The sequence below is a fragment of the Podarcis cretensis genome (genome assembly GCF_951804945.1).
Source record: "Podarcis cretensis genome assembly, chromosome: 7".
Taxonomy (NCBI): Eukaryota; Metazoa; Chordata; class Lepidosauria; order Squamata; family Lacertidae; genus Podarcis; species Podarcis cretensis.
Window position 1 is genome coordinate 80400067 of NC_137176.1, and position 16370 is coordinate 80416436.

Consider the following 16370-nt stretch of genomic DNA (forward strand, 5'->3'; position numbering starts at 1 on the left):
ATAAGGGGTTGTCTTTACTGGCAGCCCTGCACCAATAGAAATAGTTCTTATTTACATAAAGCAGAGCATCTGGTTTTCCTCAATTCCCCCTGTGCGCTGCAGACCCTGTGCTCTCTCGAAAGCTGATCCTGATGGAGGACATTTCTGAACAATATGGGGGATGACTCACAGAGTTGCAGTGGAAGGGGGAATTGGCAGTTAATAGGTACCCAGTTTCAGCATCTTAAAAAGCAGAGACATCACCTTGCCAACAAAAGTCCGTATAGTTAAAGCCATGGTTTTCCCAGCAGTGATGTATGGAAGTGAGAGCTGGACCCTAAAGTAGGCAGATCGCCGAAGAATTGATGCTTTTGAATTATGGTGGTGGAGGAGACTCTTGAGAGTCCCATGGACTGCAAGAAGATCAAACCTATCAATTTTAAAGGAAATCAGCCCTGAGTGCTCACTGGAAGGACAGATCATGAAGCTGAGACTCCAGTACTTTGGCCGCCTCATGAGAAGAGAGGACTACCTGGAAAAGACCCTGATGTTGGGAAAGATGGAGGGCACAAGGAGAAGGGGACGACAGAGGACGAGATGGTGGGACAGTGTTCTCGAAGCTACCAGCATAAGTCTGACCAAACTGCGGGAGGCAGTGGAAGACAGGAGTGCCTGGCGCACTCTGGTCCATGGGGTCATGAAGAGTCGGACACGACTGAACGACTAAACAACAACAACAACAAGGTACCCAGCTTTGTGGTGGAACTGCTTTCCCCTCGTGCAAAGCCACCACTGGATAGAACCCCAGTTTATATATTTTTACTATGCTCAAGGTGTTTCATTTACACCTTTCTTGATTATCCTAATGTTAGCCCTATAAAGTAGCTCACTATTATTCTCTCCATATTGCAGGTTCCAGTCTGAGAGAGTTAGTCTTGGCTTGCCTAAGGTTACTGACTGACTTCTTGCCAGAGGTGAAATTTCACCCATATGTGGACATAGACACTTAGCTCCTGCACCGTTTCGGATCTCAACAGTTGTGTAATACTCAGTCCCATCGAATGTTTGCATAAAACTCCTCCTTCCACAGAGATGCACCTTCAGATTCCTAGTCTTTCATTACTACATAGGCATTAAAATACTGGTGGCTAGGTTTGTGAAAGAGGTCCAGACTCCTGTTTGCCGACAGGAGGCTGCTTGTCTGAGCTCCTGATAGTACAGTGGTACCATGGGTTAAGTACTTAATTCATTCTGGAGGTCTGTTCTTAACCTGAAACTGTTCTTAACCTGAAGCACCACTTTAGCTAATGGGGCCTCCTGCTGCTGCTGCACCGCCGCTGCACGATTTCTGTTCTCATCCTTAAGCAAAGTTCTTAAGCCGAGGTAATATTTCTGGGTTAGCGGAGTCTGTAACCTGAAGTGTATGTAACCTAAAGCGTATGTAAACCGAGGTACCACTGTATGTCTCATTTTGGAGAGTTCCTTTGTACCCGTGTAGTATTCCAGTATGTCTAGCTTTGGCAGGTGAGGATTCCAACGCCTCCATTTGACATGACCTTGTAGTGTGATCATGATAATAACTGCCTAGGTGATGGACTGGGAGCACCCATGGTTGCAGAGGTAATTTGGCCAAAGTGGTGCCATTGTTTTAGAAATGATGGGTTGCTCTCTGGAGATTTAGGGAGGGTGTGCATGTGTGTCACACGTAAAGCAATGTGTATCTGAAATTGGAGCAGAGAGGAGGGCCTTGGAAATTTGTTTTGGCAGATGAATTTTACCTGCATACAAACCTAAGGAAATCTCTGGTGGATCAGAGCAAAGGCCCATCAGTTCTCACAGTTGCCAACCAGAAGCCCACAGAAAGTCTGTACACAGGATCAGTTTCTCTCTGATTATGTTTTGAGAAATGACATCCTGCTAACACTAGCTAGGTTGCCAGCCAGGGAAAGGAATTTTAGTTGACTAATATAACGCCAATCCTGGTCCGACTTCACTGGCTGCTAATTAGTTTCTAGGCCTAACTCAGAAGTGCTGGTTCTGACCCATAAAGCCTTAAACCGCTCAAGAACGCAATATTTCATGGACCACTTTTCCCATATGAACCAACCTGCACCTTGCAATCATCATCGGAGACCCTTCTTCGTGTGCCCCCTCCTTGAGAGGTCCGGAGGGCGGCAACACTAGAACGGGGCCTTTTCTGTGGTGGCTCCCCACTTGTGGAATGCTCTCCCCAGGGAGGTTCGCTTGGCTCCTTTATTGCATAACTTTAGGCTCCAGGCAATAACATTCCTCTTCTCCCTGGACTGTGGAAGAGGGGTTATTGTTTTTCCTTGTTATTATGTTATGGGTTTTACAATATATATATTGTAAATCACTCTCTGATCTTTGGATGAAGGGCAATATGAAAATTTAATTAATAATAAAAATTCAGTAAAAATAGTGTGTGGAGCATATAGACAGGGAACTTGGAGATCTTGGCTGGAGAGGAACCTTCAAGCTTCTGTACAGCCCCAGAAGTATTTGCATAGTGCTTTTGAGCCCAGGTTTTCAAATTGTATTTCCAGGGAATCTGATTGATCCTCAGACATTTCATCATAAAAAGATTAGTACTTTTTGACATACTTCCCCCAAAAATGTGTCCCTCCCTACTAATCTTCCCCTGCGTTGTGTAGCCACAGACAAGTGTTCCTAGGAGGTCCCAAAAGCCCTGGCAGCACTCCACATTCATTCAAGGTGCACTCTAGAATATGCTTCTGAAAATGCTTGTGTCAGTCTTATACTGTGACAGAGCTGGATCTCTGTTTTTTGTTGGTTTTTTTACTTAAAATTTTTTAAGCTCACTCTGTAGCTAGAAAGCCAGTCCCTTTGATTTTCCCTGGAACAGTGTGCAGGCACCCTTGAAACTTCAGGATATCTTTGCTGAGATATTTGCCATCTCATCTAGTCAGCTAAGGACTCAGGGATGTGATTGTGCTTTCCAGTCAGAGATGGTGCTTTTGGGATGCTCCTATACATGCAAATGTATACCTATACCTGCTGAATCAGGCCATCCTTTTTACTCACTTATGTCTGACAAGTCCCTGCCCAAATGCTGGCATAGAGAGAAAGAGTCAGGACCACACTGGACCCCTCTGCTCTGAGGGGAAGGAGGGTGGTCCAGCCTTTCCCATTGACCATGCTGACTGGGAATGATGGGAATTAGTAGTGCAACAACCTATGAAGGGAGTCAGATTGATGAAGGCTGAACATGGTGGATTCATCCAATACATTGGCTATCCTTTCCCCCGCAAGCAACACTTCAAGTGCTTTTTGTGGCAGTCTAATGTGCTGTTGAAGGGACGTGGGTGGCGCTGTGGGTTAAACCACTGAGCCTAGGACTTGCCGATCAGAAGGTCAGCGGTTTGAATCCCCGCGACGGGGTGAGCTCCCGTTGCTTGGTCCATGCTCCTGCCATCCTAGCAGTTTGAAAGCACACCAGTGCAAGTAGATAAACAGGTACCATTCCGGCGGGAAGGTAAACGGCGTTTCCGTGCGCTACTCTGGTTCGCCAGAAGTGGCTTAGTCATGCTGGACACATGACCCATAAGCTGTACGCCAGCTCCCTCGGCCAGTAAAGCGAGATGAGCGCCGCGGCCCCAGAGTAGGCCATGACTGGACCTAATGGTCAGGGGTCCCTTTACCTTTAATGTGCTGTTGTGCACCCAGTTTATAAATTACTATTGAAAATATTTCATTTCTGGTGACATTTTCTGTTACGTTCTGTTCTCTGTTTCACCTTTAATAGCCTTAAGGTGTGCATGCACCTGTAATGCTAAGTGGGTCTCTTAACACCTTTATGTGCCACCGTTCTGTGTGTAGCTAAATTTTACTGTCTTTCCAGGGTTTTCATTCTGATCAGGAGCCAGTCGATAACTGTAATGCAGTAATCAGATTTTAATGACAACTGCAGAATATATAAATAACCACTTCTGCCCGCTTTCAATCCCAGAGTTTAATAGCAGTTTGATGGAGCTGAATACAAAGTCTCATAAATTTACCAGTACTTCAAGTATAGCTGCTCCCTCTCCTCTTTAAAATGGGACGAGAAGCACGATGTGCTCTGGCGAGTCACAAGATTACGGCTATTTATTTATTAATCTAAGTGTTTATTTTATCTCTGTTTTTCCACAGCTAAAGCGAGACAATCCAGAAACATTGCCGGATTTGAAAAATGTAGTTGAAGAGAAGTTTGAAGCCTTGGAAAGCGGAAACAGTGACCTTGACTTGCAGGGAAATGAGAAATATGTCCACTTTAAGGAGCAGCTCAGGCAAATGAAGGCGCAGTGTAAGTCTTTTCTTTATCACCATTCTTGGAGAGTTCTGAGAAGGTACAAACAGCTGATCCCCTCTCCTAGCATTGCCTCTCACTGTGAAGCTTGAGCAGGAAAGTGACTCTCAGGTGAGGTTCCCAGCAAAATAGGAATTTAATCTCCCTGCGTCGTTCCCATCAGGATGAGCTAGGGTGAAACAGGATATTGCCAAAATTCCCCAGCCAAATTTTGTGATTGGGAGCCATGCTGGACCTTCTGTTCCCTGTTCGTTGATCTCACCCGTTTATAAAGTGTGCCAGAGATTTATGCGATATGCTTAGTTTGAATTAATAGGTAAACTTAAAATGCATTCTGCAGAAGCCCAGGTTTCTTTTTCCTTTTTAATCTATAGTGAATTGTTTAAAGTACAAAAGGCAGCAATTGGGGAGCAATCTGTGATTTGCATTTCTCCCGTAGGACTGAATGAAAGTTTCCACTCCATGCAGCAAAACATAACGCAGTAGGTAATAAGCAGTGATTCCACCCCCTTCTTGAGTCTCTCTCACGGTGCTGGGCTTATTTGCATGCATATGTAATGCGAATCTTGCTTCACATCCCTTTTTTATGTTTGAAGTCGAGCTTTTTTTTATTTTACACTTATGCTATATTCTCGTTTTGATAGGATCTTTTAAAGAAGGATTAGGTAAGCTGTTTTCATTTTGTCACTCTTAACAAATTGCTCCAGTTTCACAACCCAGGATATGTTGCAATCCTAAGGAGACCTTTGCTTTAATCATGGAACTATATTGTTGGAAAATGCTTACAGTGTCTGTTCCCAGGTTTTCGGATTGGGCACAAGGAGCATGTAAGGCTGCAGCCTGTTAAAATCCCTTATGGCCTAATTCAGCTTGCTCTCAAAATGTGCTCCAGGGAACTCCAGGTTTCCTTGTATGCTTCTCAGGGGATCCCCTGTGAGAAGACAGGCCAGGTTTCTCCACACTCCTGAGTTTATTGAGCCCTCAATGAGCTTACATAGTTGCTGTGGACCCCAACCCAGATTCTTCGGAATGCAAATGAAATAAAGTCAGGAAATACCAATATACGACCAACATTTGTTAACCATCCATCCCTATTGCTAGCAATCATAAAATGTAAAATACAAGGGTGCCTCGCAAGACGAAATTAATCCGTTCCACGAGTCTCTTCGTCTTGCGGTTTTTTCGTCTTGCGAAGCATGTTTATTAGCGGCTTAGCGGCTATTAACAGCTTAGCGGCTTTAAGAAAAAGGAAACAAACTCGCAAGAACTCGCAAGACGTTTCGTCTTGCGAAGCAAGCCCATAGGGAAATTTGTCTTGCGGAACGACTCAAAAAACAGAAAACTCTTTCGTCTTGCGCGTTTTTCGTCTTGCGAGGCATTCGTCTTGCGAGGTACCACTGTATATCTTATTAAATGCAGATGTTCCGCCTTGTCATCGTAAGGCACACTCTCTGTATACCTTGCCCCCATGTCCTTTATTTCTGAGGCTAATTAAATTCATCCCACTATACCTCACAAATGTATTCCCCCCTCCTCAGTCCTTTTCCCTAGAACTTTGTTCATCTCCTGCACAGTCCCACCCACTCCAGGGGGGTTGATACTGGCAGCTCTAGGAAACCCTGAAGAAGATTCCCTGAAAGGTAGCCTGACTACCAGAACGGAACCTTCTTGTCTCATGCAGAGCTCCAGGGGGAGTCCCAGGATGAACTCCCAGTTCACAAGGTGCAGTTAGGAGGCCCAGTTGACTTGGCTGGCATGCCATGTGAGGGCTGGATTTTTCTTCTTCTTCTGCATCATCAAAAATGTCTCGGAAGCCTCCACAATGTGATTGGGATATCTGATGGGTGGATTCTTCCTTGGGCGGAAGGTGTTCCTAGAAGGGAAATTGTCACTGAATTATAATTTCTAGCTCAGAGCGCGAAGGAGCAATTGCAGGTTCCGAGTACTTATACGCTGCTTTATGCTGCGAAAGCTTCTCATGGCGGCTTGCGAAAGAGCCTTGTAATCGCATTCAGATCTGGTGTCACGAAGAGGAATGTGGTGCCAGGATTATTTAGGAGTCATTTCAGCCTCCACCTACTAGGCAGCAGAGCTCCATGGGTTTTGCCTAGTGCAGCTGGATCTCAAGTCCTCCTTGCAACTGCCGCCCCTTTCTTTACATACATTCTTGGCAGCATCAGCAAGGAGGCCTTGTTGAAGGCCTCTTGTCGTGGCATCACCTCCTGCTCAGTTCCTTCAGTGGTGCAATGGCAGTATCGCGCGTGTAAGGAGACCTGGGATTCTGGAGTTCCCAGGGCACCAGATGCCCTTAACTATAAGGTGAAGATTCCACGGCCCTTCTTTGCACATTCCAGAGCCCACACATGAGTATTGCAATATAAGGGAAGCCCCGCTGGTGCTGTTGCTGTCTGTCTGTGCCATTGTTGTGCTCATCTTTTAAGTGGGGGGGTGGATAGGACTTGTCCCCTTTAAATATGTTGTCAAGCGAGCATTTTCGTTTCTGTGTATTGCTGCTTTTACACGTTTTTGCTTTATTATTTTTGCACACACGTGACTAATAAATATGGCAACTAGTAAAATTATTACTAATACAGTGGTACCTCTGGATGCGAACAGGATCCGTTCCAGAGCCCTGTTCGCATCCAGAAGCGAACGCAACCCGCATCTGCGTGTCCACGGGTCACGATTTTGCTGCTTCTGTGCATGCGCGTGACATCATTTTGACCGTCTGTGCATGTGCGAGTGGCGAAACCTGGAAGTAACAAACTCCATTACTTCTGGGTTGCCGCAGCACGCAACCTGAAAATACTTATCCTGAAGGTAAGACTGTAATATATAGGTTACATTTTATAATAAACTATTTTTAATAATAAAATAATAATAATAATAATAATAATATATGGGGTCTTAGGGGAGGGATAGTAGCTTTGGTGGGAGACACATTGTGCTCGTACTGTGGTAGTTTGTTCACCTTTGGTCCTCATCCTGCATTAAGCTCTTACCTGTGGCTCCTAGAAGATGTCAGCATGTGACAGTGGCCACACCCTGGGGACTGCTTCGTCTGGCTGACTAAACCAGGTGAGCGCAGCCAATGGGTCTTGAAACCTTGGTGAGTTAGGGACTTCTCCTACATGAGAAGATAGGCTCTGGTGGGTTGAGTGGAGAAGGCCAATGGTCAAGAACGTGGTTTCTGCACTTGCTGTAGAGGGAAGTGAGGGGCAGATGGGGCCTATCAATCTGCCAAGGTAGATGGAAGCCCATCCAAGAAAAGGTTAAGGAGTAAATCCTACACAAAAATGGGGTGGAGTCCCTAAGGTGGTTGGATGGCGCCTTGTACGCTTCCTTCCAGCAGCTCCTGCAGCCAAGCTGGTGCCAAACGTATTGCTCTGCTTTCTTTTGGACCACATCAGCGAGGCCGAGAGGGTGGCGGTCTTGTTGCATCTCTAGACCTGTGCCACTAAGTTGATGTTTTTGTGTGCTTGTGTGCGTTCTTGCTTCACGAGGTGTCATGTGAGTGATGCTAGGAGTTAAGAAAATGGCCACAAGGAAAAGCTGGGGAGTGTGGCTTAAGTGAGGAAGGGGAAAGGTTCAAGAGGGCAGATCCTGCCCTTCCTTTGCTCCTAAATGTGGTTGACGGTGTATGTGTACACAGCCCTGTGTTTGTGTGCCTCCTGCATGGCCCAGGAGCAAAGGGCCCTCACCCCTTGCCACTGCTATCAGATGACCCCATGCTGTAATCAATGCAAAAGGAAGCCTGCTTACTTACACAAGGACTTTCTTAACACTTCGTGGAATGTTTCACAATAGATAACTGGCGGTCAGTGGACTGGTCGGCGTCCCAACTCCAGCTGGAAGGGTGACTTCCAGCATCCCCTCTGCAGTAGCTCATGTGCTACCAAGTCCCTAGGTTAGCCAAAACTTTCTTTCTGCTCCTCCAGAAGCAGCAATCCTGTATTGTATCTCATAAACTGGAACTGATTGGGCGAGTTTCTCCGAAACAGTCGCATTCTCAGGCAGCAACTCAGAGAAAACCCATCTAGCTGGAATGCAAGGGGCCTCCAACCCCTTGACCGGCAGCGTTGTGACTGAGTGACTTTTATTATGCTTGCACGGAAGAAGCCTTTGGGAACTTCTCAGCCGAGCTTTATGCTTGCTGAGGCTTAGTGGTGGAGCAATTGCATTTCCCCACCAGCACCACTTCATCAGATCATCCTGTTCCCATATTTCTTGACTGTATAAGTAATTCATTTGTGCAACTTGGTTGGGTTACAAAATCATTACCTCTTGTGACTGGGCTGGCTTGCACTCACCAGAAACATCATACATATTTCAGATGTTGGAGATTGCATCTGAATTTCTGATAAGCTTAGAAGATCTGCACTCTGAAACTTTTTTTTTAAGTGTCATCTCTCTCAAGGTAGCATGTGATGTCCAGTTTTAAGGAACATACAAATTTGTACAAGAAACCCCAACAGTTGAATATTGAATGGTTCTTAGCTTTCAGTTGTTTTAAGAGTCGCAGTTTCTAAGTCATTATCAGGCTGCATTCCTCCATCTGGTTGGTTATACAAAGGCGAGTTCCATTTCTTTTTAATATATTTTTTAAATGTGTATAATTGTGCATAGGGTGGCTGCCTTGGGAAATATATGGTTGGTTCATTATAATTGTTAGCTGCTTTGTTTAAGGGTGCTCAGATTGCTTGAGGTTATGGGGTAAGGGAGATTAAAAATTAGTGCAGAATATTTGGCCATATTTTTGCATTGCGTTGCAGGAATGGGTGGAATTTGAAGTTGCTCACAGAGACATTCTCCATTTTGGGGGATGCAAGCAAATGGGAGGAGAGGGATTAGCAGTAAAAGGAGAGAGTGGCGTGCATTTTTAAAGCCTTCTTTTTGCAGAAAGTTTCCCAGATACTCTATTGGAGTAAAAGAGTGCTGGGGCAGGCTGGACACCCTAAACTATGGGTAGGCAAACTAAGGCCCAGGGGCTGGATCTGGCCCAATCGCCTTCTAAATCCCGGATGCTCCGGGAATCAGCATGTTTTTTACATGAGTAGAATGTGTGTTTTTATTTAAAATGCATCTCTGGGTTATTTGTGGGGCATAGGAATTCGTTCACCCCCCCCAATATAGTCTGGCCCCCACAAGGTCTGAGAGACAGTGGACTGGCCCCCTGCTGAAAAAGTTTGCTGACCCCTGCCCTAAACTGAAAAGGCATCTTTCAGTAAAGGCAGGGCTTGCAGGAGTTGTAATTGCTGCTCCTAGACATGACTCGCTTGAAGGCAGGTTGTTGCTGAAGCAACATCCGTTCTCTGCTCTCCTATAGCTCATCCTGAGCACTGCACAAGGTCTCGCCTTAGATGAAGTCAGTGCTCACATCATAATACTGGGTGGGCTTTGCATTTAGTGGGTCAAAAGCCCTTCCGTGATATGCCCAGTGTGGTGTAGTGGTTAAGAGCAGTAGACTTGTAACCTGGTGAACCGGGTTCGCTTCCCCGCTCCTCCACATGCAGTTGCTGGGTGACCTTGGGCCAGTCACACTTCTTTGAAGTCTCTCAGCCTCACTCACCTCACAGAGTGTTTGTTGTAGGGGAGGAAGTGAAAGGAGATTGTTGGCTGCTTTGAGAATCCCTCGGGTAGTGATAAAGCGGGCTATCAAATCCAAACTCTTCTTCTCTTCTTCCTCTGCTTTGAGGAGTAATGATGACAGTCCATTCAGAAAGTCGCTGGGAGGGCGGCATCTGAGAGTGGACCTCCCTCTACCCATCTGTAAAACCCAATGACCCCTGGGATAACCTGGAAGTAGAAATACAAAGAAAGCAGCATAAAAATAGAGCTGTAGACCAAAACAGCTAATTTAGGAAAGCAGTATAAAACAGTAAACCAAACCTCAAATCATCTAGCAGTCACAAGAATAAAATCGAGAGTTACTGTTCACCAAACAATTCAGGCAGATAAAATGGTCTTCATCTGATGTAGAGATGGGAACCTCTGTTAAAAGCTCTTCCTGTCATATGACACAGCAGGAAGGCAGAGTAATATATACCGTATTGGCCCGAATATAAGCCGCACCTGAATATAAAGGTGCTGCATACCTTAAGGCCGCAAATATAAGCCACACTTTTAAGTTTTCACGGTCGGAATTTGGGGGGAAAGTGAGGCTTACGTCCAGGCCAAGACAGTAGGGGCTTAAATAAACAATCTCTTGGCGCTTCTGGATAATAGTGACTTTCAGTTGCCCTGAATCTGAGTAAAATAAATATAATTTGGAGAGGGGCAGGATTCACTGCCCCTTTCTTGCAGTGCATGTTTTCTCAGAAGTAAACCTCCCTAATTTCAATGGGGACCCTCTCTCTGGTACGTGCGCATAGGATTAGAGCCTTTAATTTACGTCTAGACTCATAACCAGAAGTTGTGTAGGAAGCTTCTTCCCACAGTCAGAAGAGCAATAAGCAATAGCTGCTTGATTACTTTATCTCACTCTAGGCTGCAAATAATAATTACTGGAGCTTAAGTCTAATGAATAAAGGCGGCGCATTAGCATGCCAAGCAAGAAAGCGCTTCTTTAGCTGGCATTCGTAATAATGTGTAATTGTTTGGCAATCTCGTTTAGCTCTGGTAAATCTATCTACATAATTACCTTTGAGTTTTTGTCTAATATCCACCCCTGAGCTGGTGGGATAGTGCTGCAGTAAAGAGATGGGGGGAACAAGCAAAATCCGGCGAGATTTCACCCCTGCGATGTGCATCATGATATGATAGCCATGTTCAAATATATAAAAGGATGTCACATAGAGGAGGGAGAAAGGTTGTTTTCTGCTGCTCCAGAGAAGCGGACACGGAGCAATGGCTCCAAACTACAAGAAAGAAGATTCCACCTAAACATTAGGAAGAACTTCCTGACAGTAAGAGCTGTTTGACAGTGGAATTTGCTGCCAAGGAGTGTGGTGGAGTCTCCTTCTTTGGAGGTCTTTAAGCAGAGGCTTGACAACCATATGTCAGGAGTGCTCTGATGGTGTTTCCTGCTTGGCAGGGGGTTGGACTCGATGGCCCTTGTGGTCTCTTCCAACTCTATGATTCTATGAGTGTGTCGACATCCCCAGACGCTCCCCATGCACACACCTTTCAGCCACTTAACTAGCCGCATGTACCATCTTTTACTGCGTATAACACGCCCCCCCCCCCAATGTATAAGACTCATTTTGGGGGACTCAAAATTAAGAAAATGGGGGGAGATTGCCCAGAGATGTTGAGCTTTTTGGGGGGAGGATTGCCCAGGGTTCAAGAGCGTTTCCTGGGTGGGATTGACCAGCTTTCTTTGGGGGGGGTGCAGTTTGATGAAAACCGCTAACCTGCCTGCCGAACGCTATTGCATGCGCTGTGGAAGATGAAAATACTATACCAACTCACCGCCAGCAGCCGCCAAACGCCTGCCCAATTGCAGCAACAACTGCCAATCCGCAGCAGTCCTTGCAGAAGCCACCAGTCACTCAAACAATCACCACTTTAAAATATCATGCTTGCGGCAGCAACCAGTCACCCGTCCCCACTCTGCACTGTCCATGTATAAGGCGACCCCCAATTTTTCAGATTAATTTATCATAAAAAAACCCCTCGTCTAATACACAGAAAAGTACGGTAACTTTAAAATGCGGCTCGGAAAGGTATTTACCGCCCCCGCCCATCCTTTCTTGCTCATTACTGACATTCATTTAGCTGCTTATTTAGTGCATGTACTAAAGTACATGGAGTATACTATTAAAGTACATTTAAGCACCTTTAAGGGCTCTGATGGGAAGAAGGCAAACCACAAAACAAAGAAAACACCTCCTCTAGCAGGATAAAAAAAAAAAAGAGGAAAAGCACCTGCAGGTACTTGAAATTAAATTTCTTCCAACCCTGACACGTTTTTTGAACAAATCCCTCCCGGGGGCAAAGGCGGTGCATTTTTAGCAGCCGTTCATATCAAATGTGGGGCACTCCAGTGATTTATTTTATTATTACTTTGCTGGGAAGGTAGGTTATAAATGTGTTAATAAGTAAGATACGTATTTAGAATGTTGTTTTATTTCTATACTTCCATTGAATATGCTTGGTGCTTTGCAGAGGCAAATTCCCTGCATGGAGGAATGTGCATTGTAATATTAATAACAAAACAAACAAACAACAACAATGATAAAAAATAAAATAAAATTAAAAACCCATAGGTTTCAAAATCTGGAGAGCACACTAATCTCTGCTGCATTAGACAGGATCCCCTCCACCCAATGAAGCAATTTTAATTGATGCGTTTTTTGCATATCACTGTTAGTATCTGCAAGCTGGTTGCACGTCTACCTTTGAGAAAGAGCAGCACATGCATGTTTAGCCTGCCTGCATTACAGTGTCGTTCTTTGATCCAGCCCTCCTTACTGGAAGAGTGGGGTTGCTGCAAGTCATTCACACCGTACTTCCCCTTATAGCCTGAAGATACCTTTGACAGCCTTGACTAATCACGATGTTTCTTCAGGACGTGAAATCAGATGTTCAGACATAGTGCTCTTTATAGAAATAAAATGACGTGTAACTCAAAAACGAATAATTGCAGCGTAGTGGCTATGAATTTGTTAAACTGTAAAATTCAGTTTGCAGCGTATTTCGGTACTCTTCCAAAAGAGGGTACATGGCACACAGAAAACCCAGTATAATGGAAGTCCAGAACAAACCTTTAAACCAGTGGGTCTTGGGTATTTCCTGGCCCTGCCAGCAGAAATCCCAGGTGACCTGGGATTTTCTGTGAGCAAAGTGTGTGTTTCGAACCCTGTAATATATCCGGAGAACAGGTCTCCTTTTGCCCACTTGAATTATTCTCACCGGGGTGGCGGCTTTGATTTGCCTTCCTGTGATTGATCCGTGCATACGGCTTTGTGTTTCCAACTCAAGACCCATCGAAGAACATCTCATCCAGTTCAGTCTTTGAAAAACAGCTTTGAAAAGCTTTTTCATATTTTCCAGTGTGCTACCCTTGCCGTTGTGGCAGCGCAGGGTTGCTACTTGTTGAACGGTTCATTTATCCAGTCTGTGTAATGTTTACTGCACATGTAACTTGTTAAGATAGACTTGTATATTTATCCACTCCTTGTTTACAGTATCTCCAGGCTTTGTCTTGCACATGGCACCTTAGTATGTTGGTTGTTCGAATGGTTACAAGTCTATCTCTATTCTAGCTACAGTGGTGCCTCGCAAGACGAAAAGAATCCGTTCCGCGATTCTCTTCGTCTAGCGGTTTTTTCGTCTTGCGAAGCAAGCCCATTGACGGCTTAGCGGATTAGCGCTATTAGCGGCTTAGCGGCTTTTAGCGGATAAGCAGATAAGCGGCTTAGCGGCTTAGAAAAAGGGGGGGGGAGGGGGGAAAAGTCGGAAAAACTCGCAAGACATTCTTGTCTTGCGAAGCAAGCCCATAGGAAATTCGTTTTGCGAAGCACCTCCAAAATGGAAAACCCTTTCGTCTAGCGGGTTTTTCGTCTTGCGAGGCATTCGTCTTGCGGGGCACCACTGTATTATTCTAGTAAATTTGGTTTTACACTTATAAGCCAGCTTGTGGTGGTGGTGTTTTGTTGTATTTCCTAGCCCTGCCAGCAGAAATCCTTTAAACTGGGGGTGACCTGGGATTTTCTGTGAGCAAAGCGTGTGTTTCGTCACTGAGCCAGGGCCTCTCTCCAAAGTGCTGCTTCCCTCCCAGTTAATTCAATTTCAGTTTCCAATGAAATTGATTGGCAGTAGATTCAGGACAGACAGAATGTCCGCGCTCTCATAAAATACACAGTGACTACTAGCTCAGGTGGCTTTTAAAGGGGAACTCTACGGACTCAGAGAGGATGCAGCTGTTGATGGATAAGCCTCCTAACAACACAGCTGCAGCAAAACGTTGCAGTGCGAAGTGCTCCTTTTCAGTGAACCAGTGTGTTCACTGTGCTTTCCTCCATGATACTTCATTCTGCGGTCACTGAACACAGTCCTCATCACACTGTGTGTGTCCCCCCTCCCCAACTTCGCATTCCAGATCCCGTGGCTGATTATTGCAAATGTAGAGGTTTCCCCAAGCCTTTTGATAGCTCCCTCTTCCGTGTAGGTGGTCCCATTTAGGCTACAAAAGCAACAGCCATTATGCCTGAGCGCCAGAAATCGAGGGACTGATGGGAATATGGAACCATCATGCTCTCAGAGCAGAATGCCTAGCAGTAGCTGTGAAGCAGCAGCAAGGGGTGCTGTTGCCTTTATGCCTTGCTTGTGGTCCTCCTGGAGGCATCTAATTGCCCACTAGGAAAGCAGGATGCTAAACTGGCTAGACTTTTCTCCTGAGCCATCGGAGTTCCTTCGTAATTCTCTTTTCTGCATGTTTGCCTTCTCCAATCTCCCCTTATCCCCAGGGTGTTGCACCACGCAACCGCTGCTCATGAAACCGAGCCCTCGCTTCCAGGTTCCTCTTCTGCCTGGCACTTAGAAGACACACAAACCCTAAGAGGCAATTTACATGATGAAGCTGTAATCCTTCCTTCCTTTTTTTCTTGCCATGTTCATTCACAGGGTAAGAAAGGTCTGCCTGCTACCAGCTTATCTGTGACACCAATTTCTTACCGCATCCAAGTTAGCATCCTATAACTTGATAAGCATCGTTGTGTTAATTGGTCCTGGTTCCACCCACAGCTGGAACCAGAAATCATATGCTTGGTCCAGTAAAAAAAGGAAGGCTGTGTTGTGTTGTGCGAAGCATATTACTAACAGTAGTTTTATGGTACTCTGGATGAAGAGAGGCATGTTGTTGACTGCATTTTTTGGAATTGGAGAAAAGTAGAGAAAGTAACCAAGTGAGTCATGAAACCCAAATGTTTCAAAATTTGGAGGGTTTGTTTGGTGTTTTGTTTTTTTAATGAAAAAGGAATGTGTCCCCGTAATTTATTTGGCTTAACTCTTTTGCGTATTGGTTGCCCATATGCACCATAAACATTGCTGAGGAGCAACCATGGAAACTCTTGTTTTTCCTGCCATTGCTAAATTTACTCTGGGTTGAACATTAACACTGTGCCTGGCAATACTTTCAAAGCAAAAAATAGCTTTAGAGTGACTCACCGTGACTCATTTTACTGCTCCGCCTGCTATACTGCCTGAAGGTTGACATTGAACGAGTTGGCAGCTTGCATCGCTGCAGGTTTTTTTTTTCTTCTTCTAGGAACTCTGAACACATTTCATTCTTGCGAATTGCCGTCTTGTGCAATAATACGAAAAGCAGCAATGTGTTTGTTTTGCTTTCAAAGTCAAATGAATCAGAGGGTGGTGAAAGACATACACACACAGAAAGACATGATTCTGGAAAATGCAGGTTCTCTGAATTCAGGTTTTGGCTCCAGGAACAGGCTGATTGCATTACAAAGCTTAAACTTCATGACACTTTATACTGGTTATGCAACCTGTTGCGTTCAAATAGTTTTAGCATAGCTTGGAGGGGGCTGTTCAAGGAACGCTTTCTTTTCTTGTTTAATGGTGGGGAAAAAATCTGAGCCACTCCATGCCTTTCTTTTTTAAGTGTACAGTTTCATTGCAGTTTCCCTGGGAATTTTACAAGAGAAATACAGCCCAGTACAAATTAAATCAGGAAGAAAGGAAAGGGTAAGGAGGGGGGAGTATGTAGTCATCTTATAGGAAAGGAAACGGAACGTTCACACAACTCCAAATGCATTCAGCTAGTGATGGTTGCGTGTATTAAAAATTTGTATATGTCAGAGGTTGCACCTGTGAGCAACCATTTCCTTTCAGAGGCCACCTTTGGTGTCCATGTAGTCCCTCCCCGCTGCTCAAATTAAGCTTTAAAGAAACATTATAGCCAATATAATGGTTTCTAGTTTGGTTGAAATGTGTGTATGTGGTGATGCACAGAATGTTTTGCAAATGTTCCCTTGGGTACCAAAAGTTTGGTGCAGATGCTACCTGCATAGCAGGGTTGGTATCTACAGAGTCTCTCCATGACATGAAAGACACACGAGACACAAAAGAAGAGCTTGCTGGATCAGGCCAATGTCCCATCTAG

General features: G+C 45.0%; 1 protein-coding gene across 2 annotated transcripts in view; it reads left to right on the forward strand.

Moving 5' to 3' along the window:
- NSMCE2 (NSE2 (MMS21) homolog, SMC5-SMC6 complex SUMO ligase) overlaps positions 1–16370 on the forward strand; it is a 209935-nt gene that overhangs the window by 77835 nt on the left and 115730 nt on the right. For both annotated transcript variants that reach the window (XM_079984528.1, XM_079984529.1), the window contains exon 4: positions 4150–4303. In XM_079984528.1, the coding sequence (XP_079840654.1) occupies positions 4150–4303 (154 nt within the window). The remainder of the gene's footprint in view (positions 1–4149; positions 4304–16370) is intronic.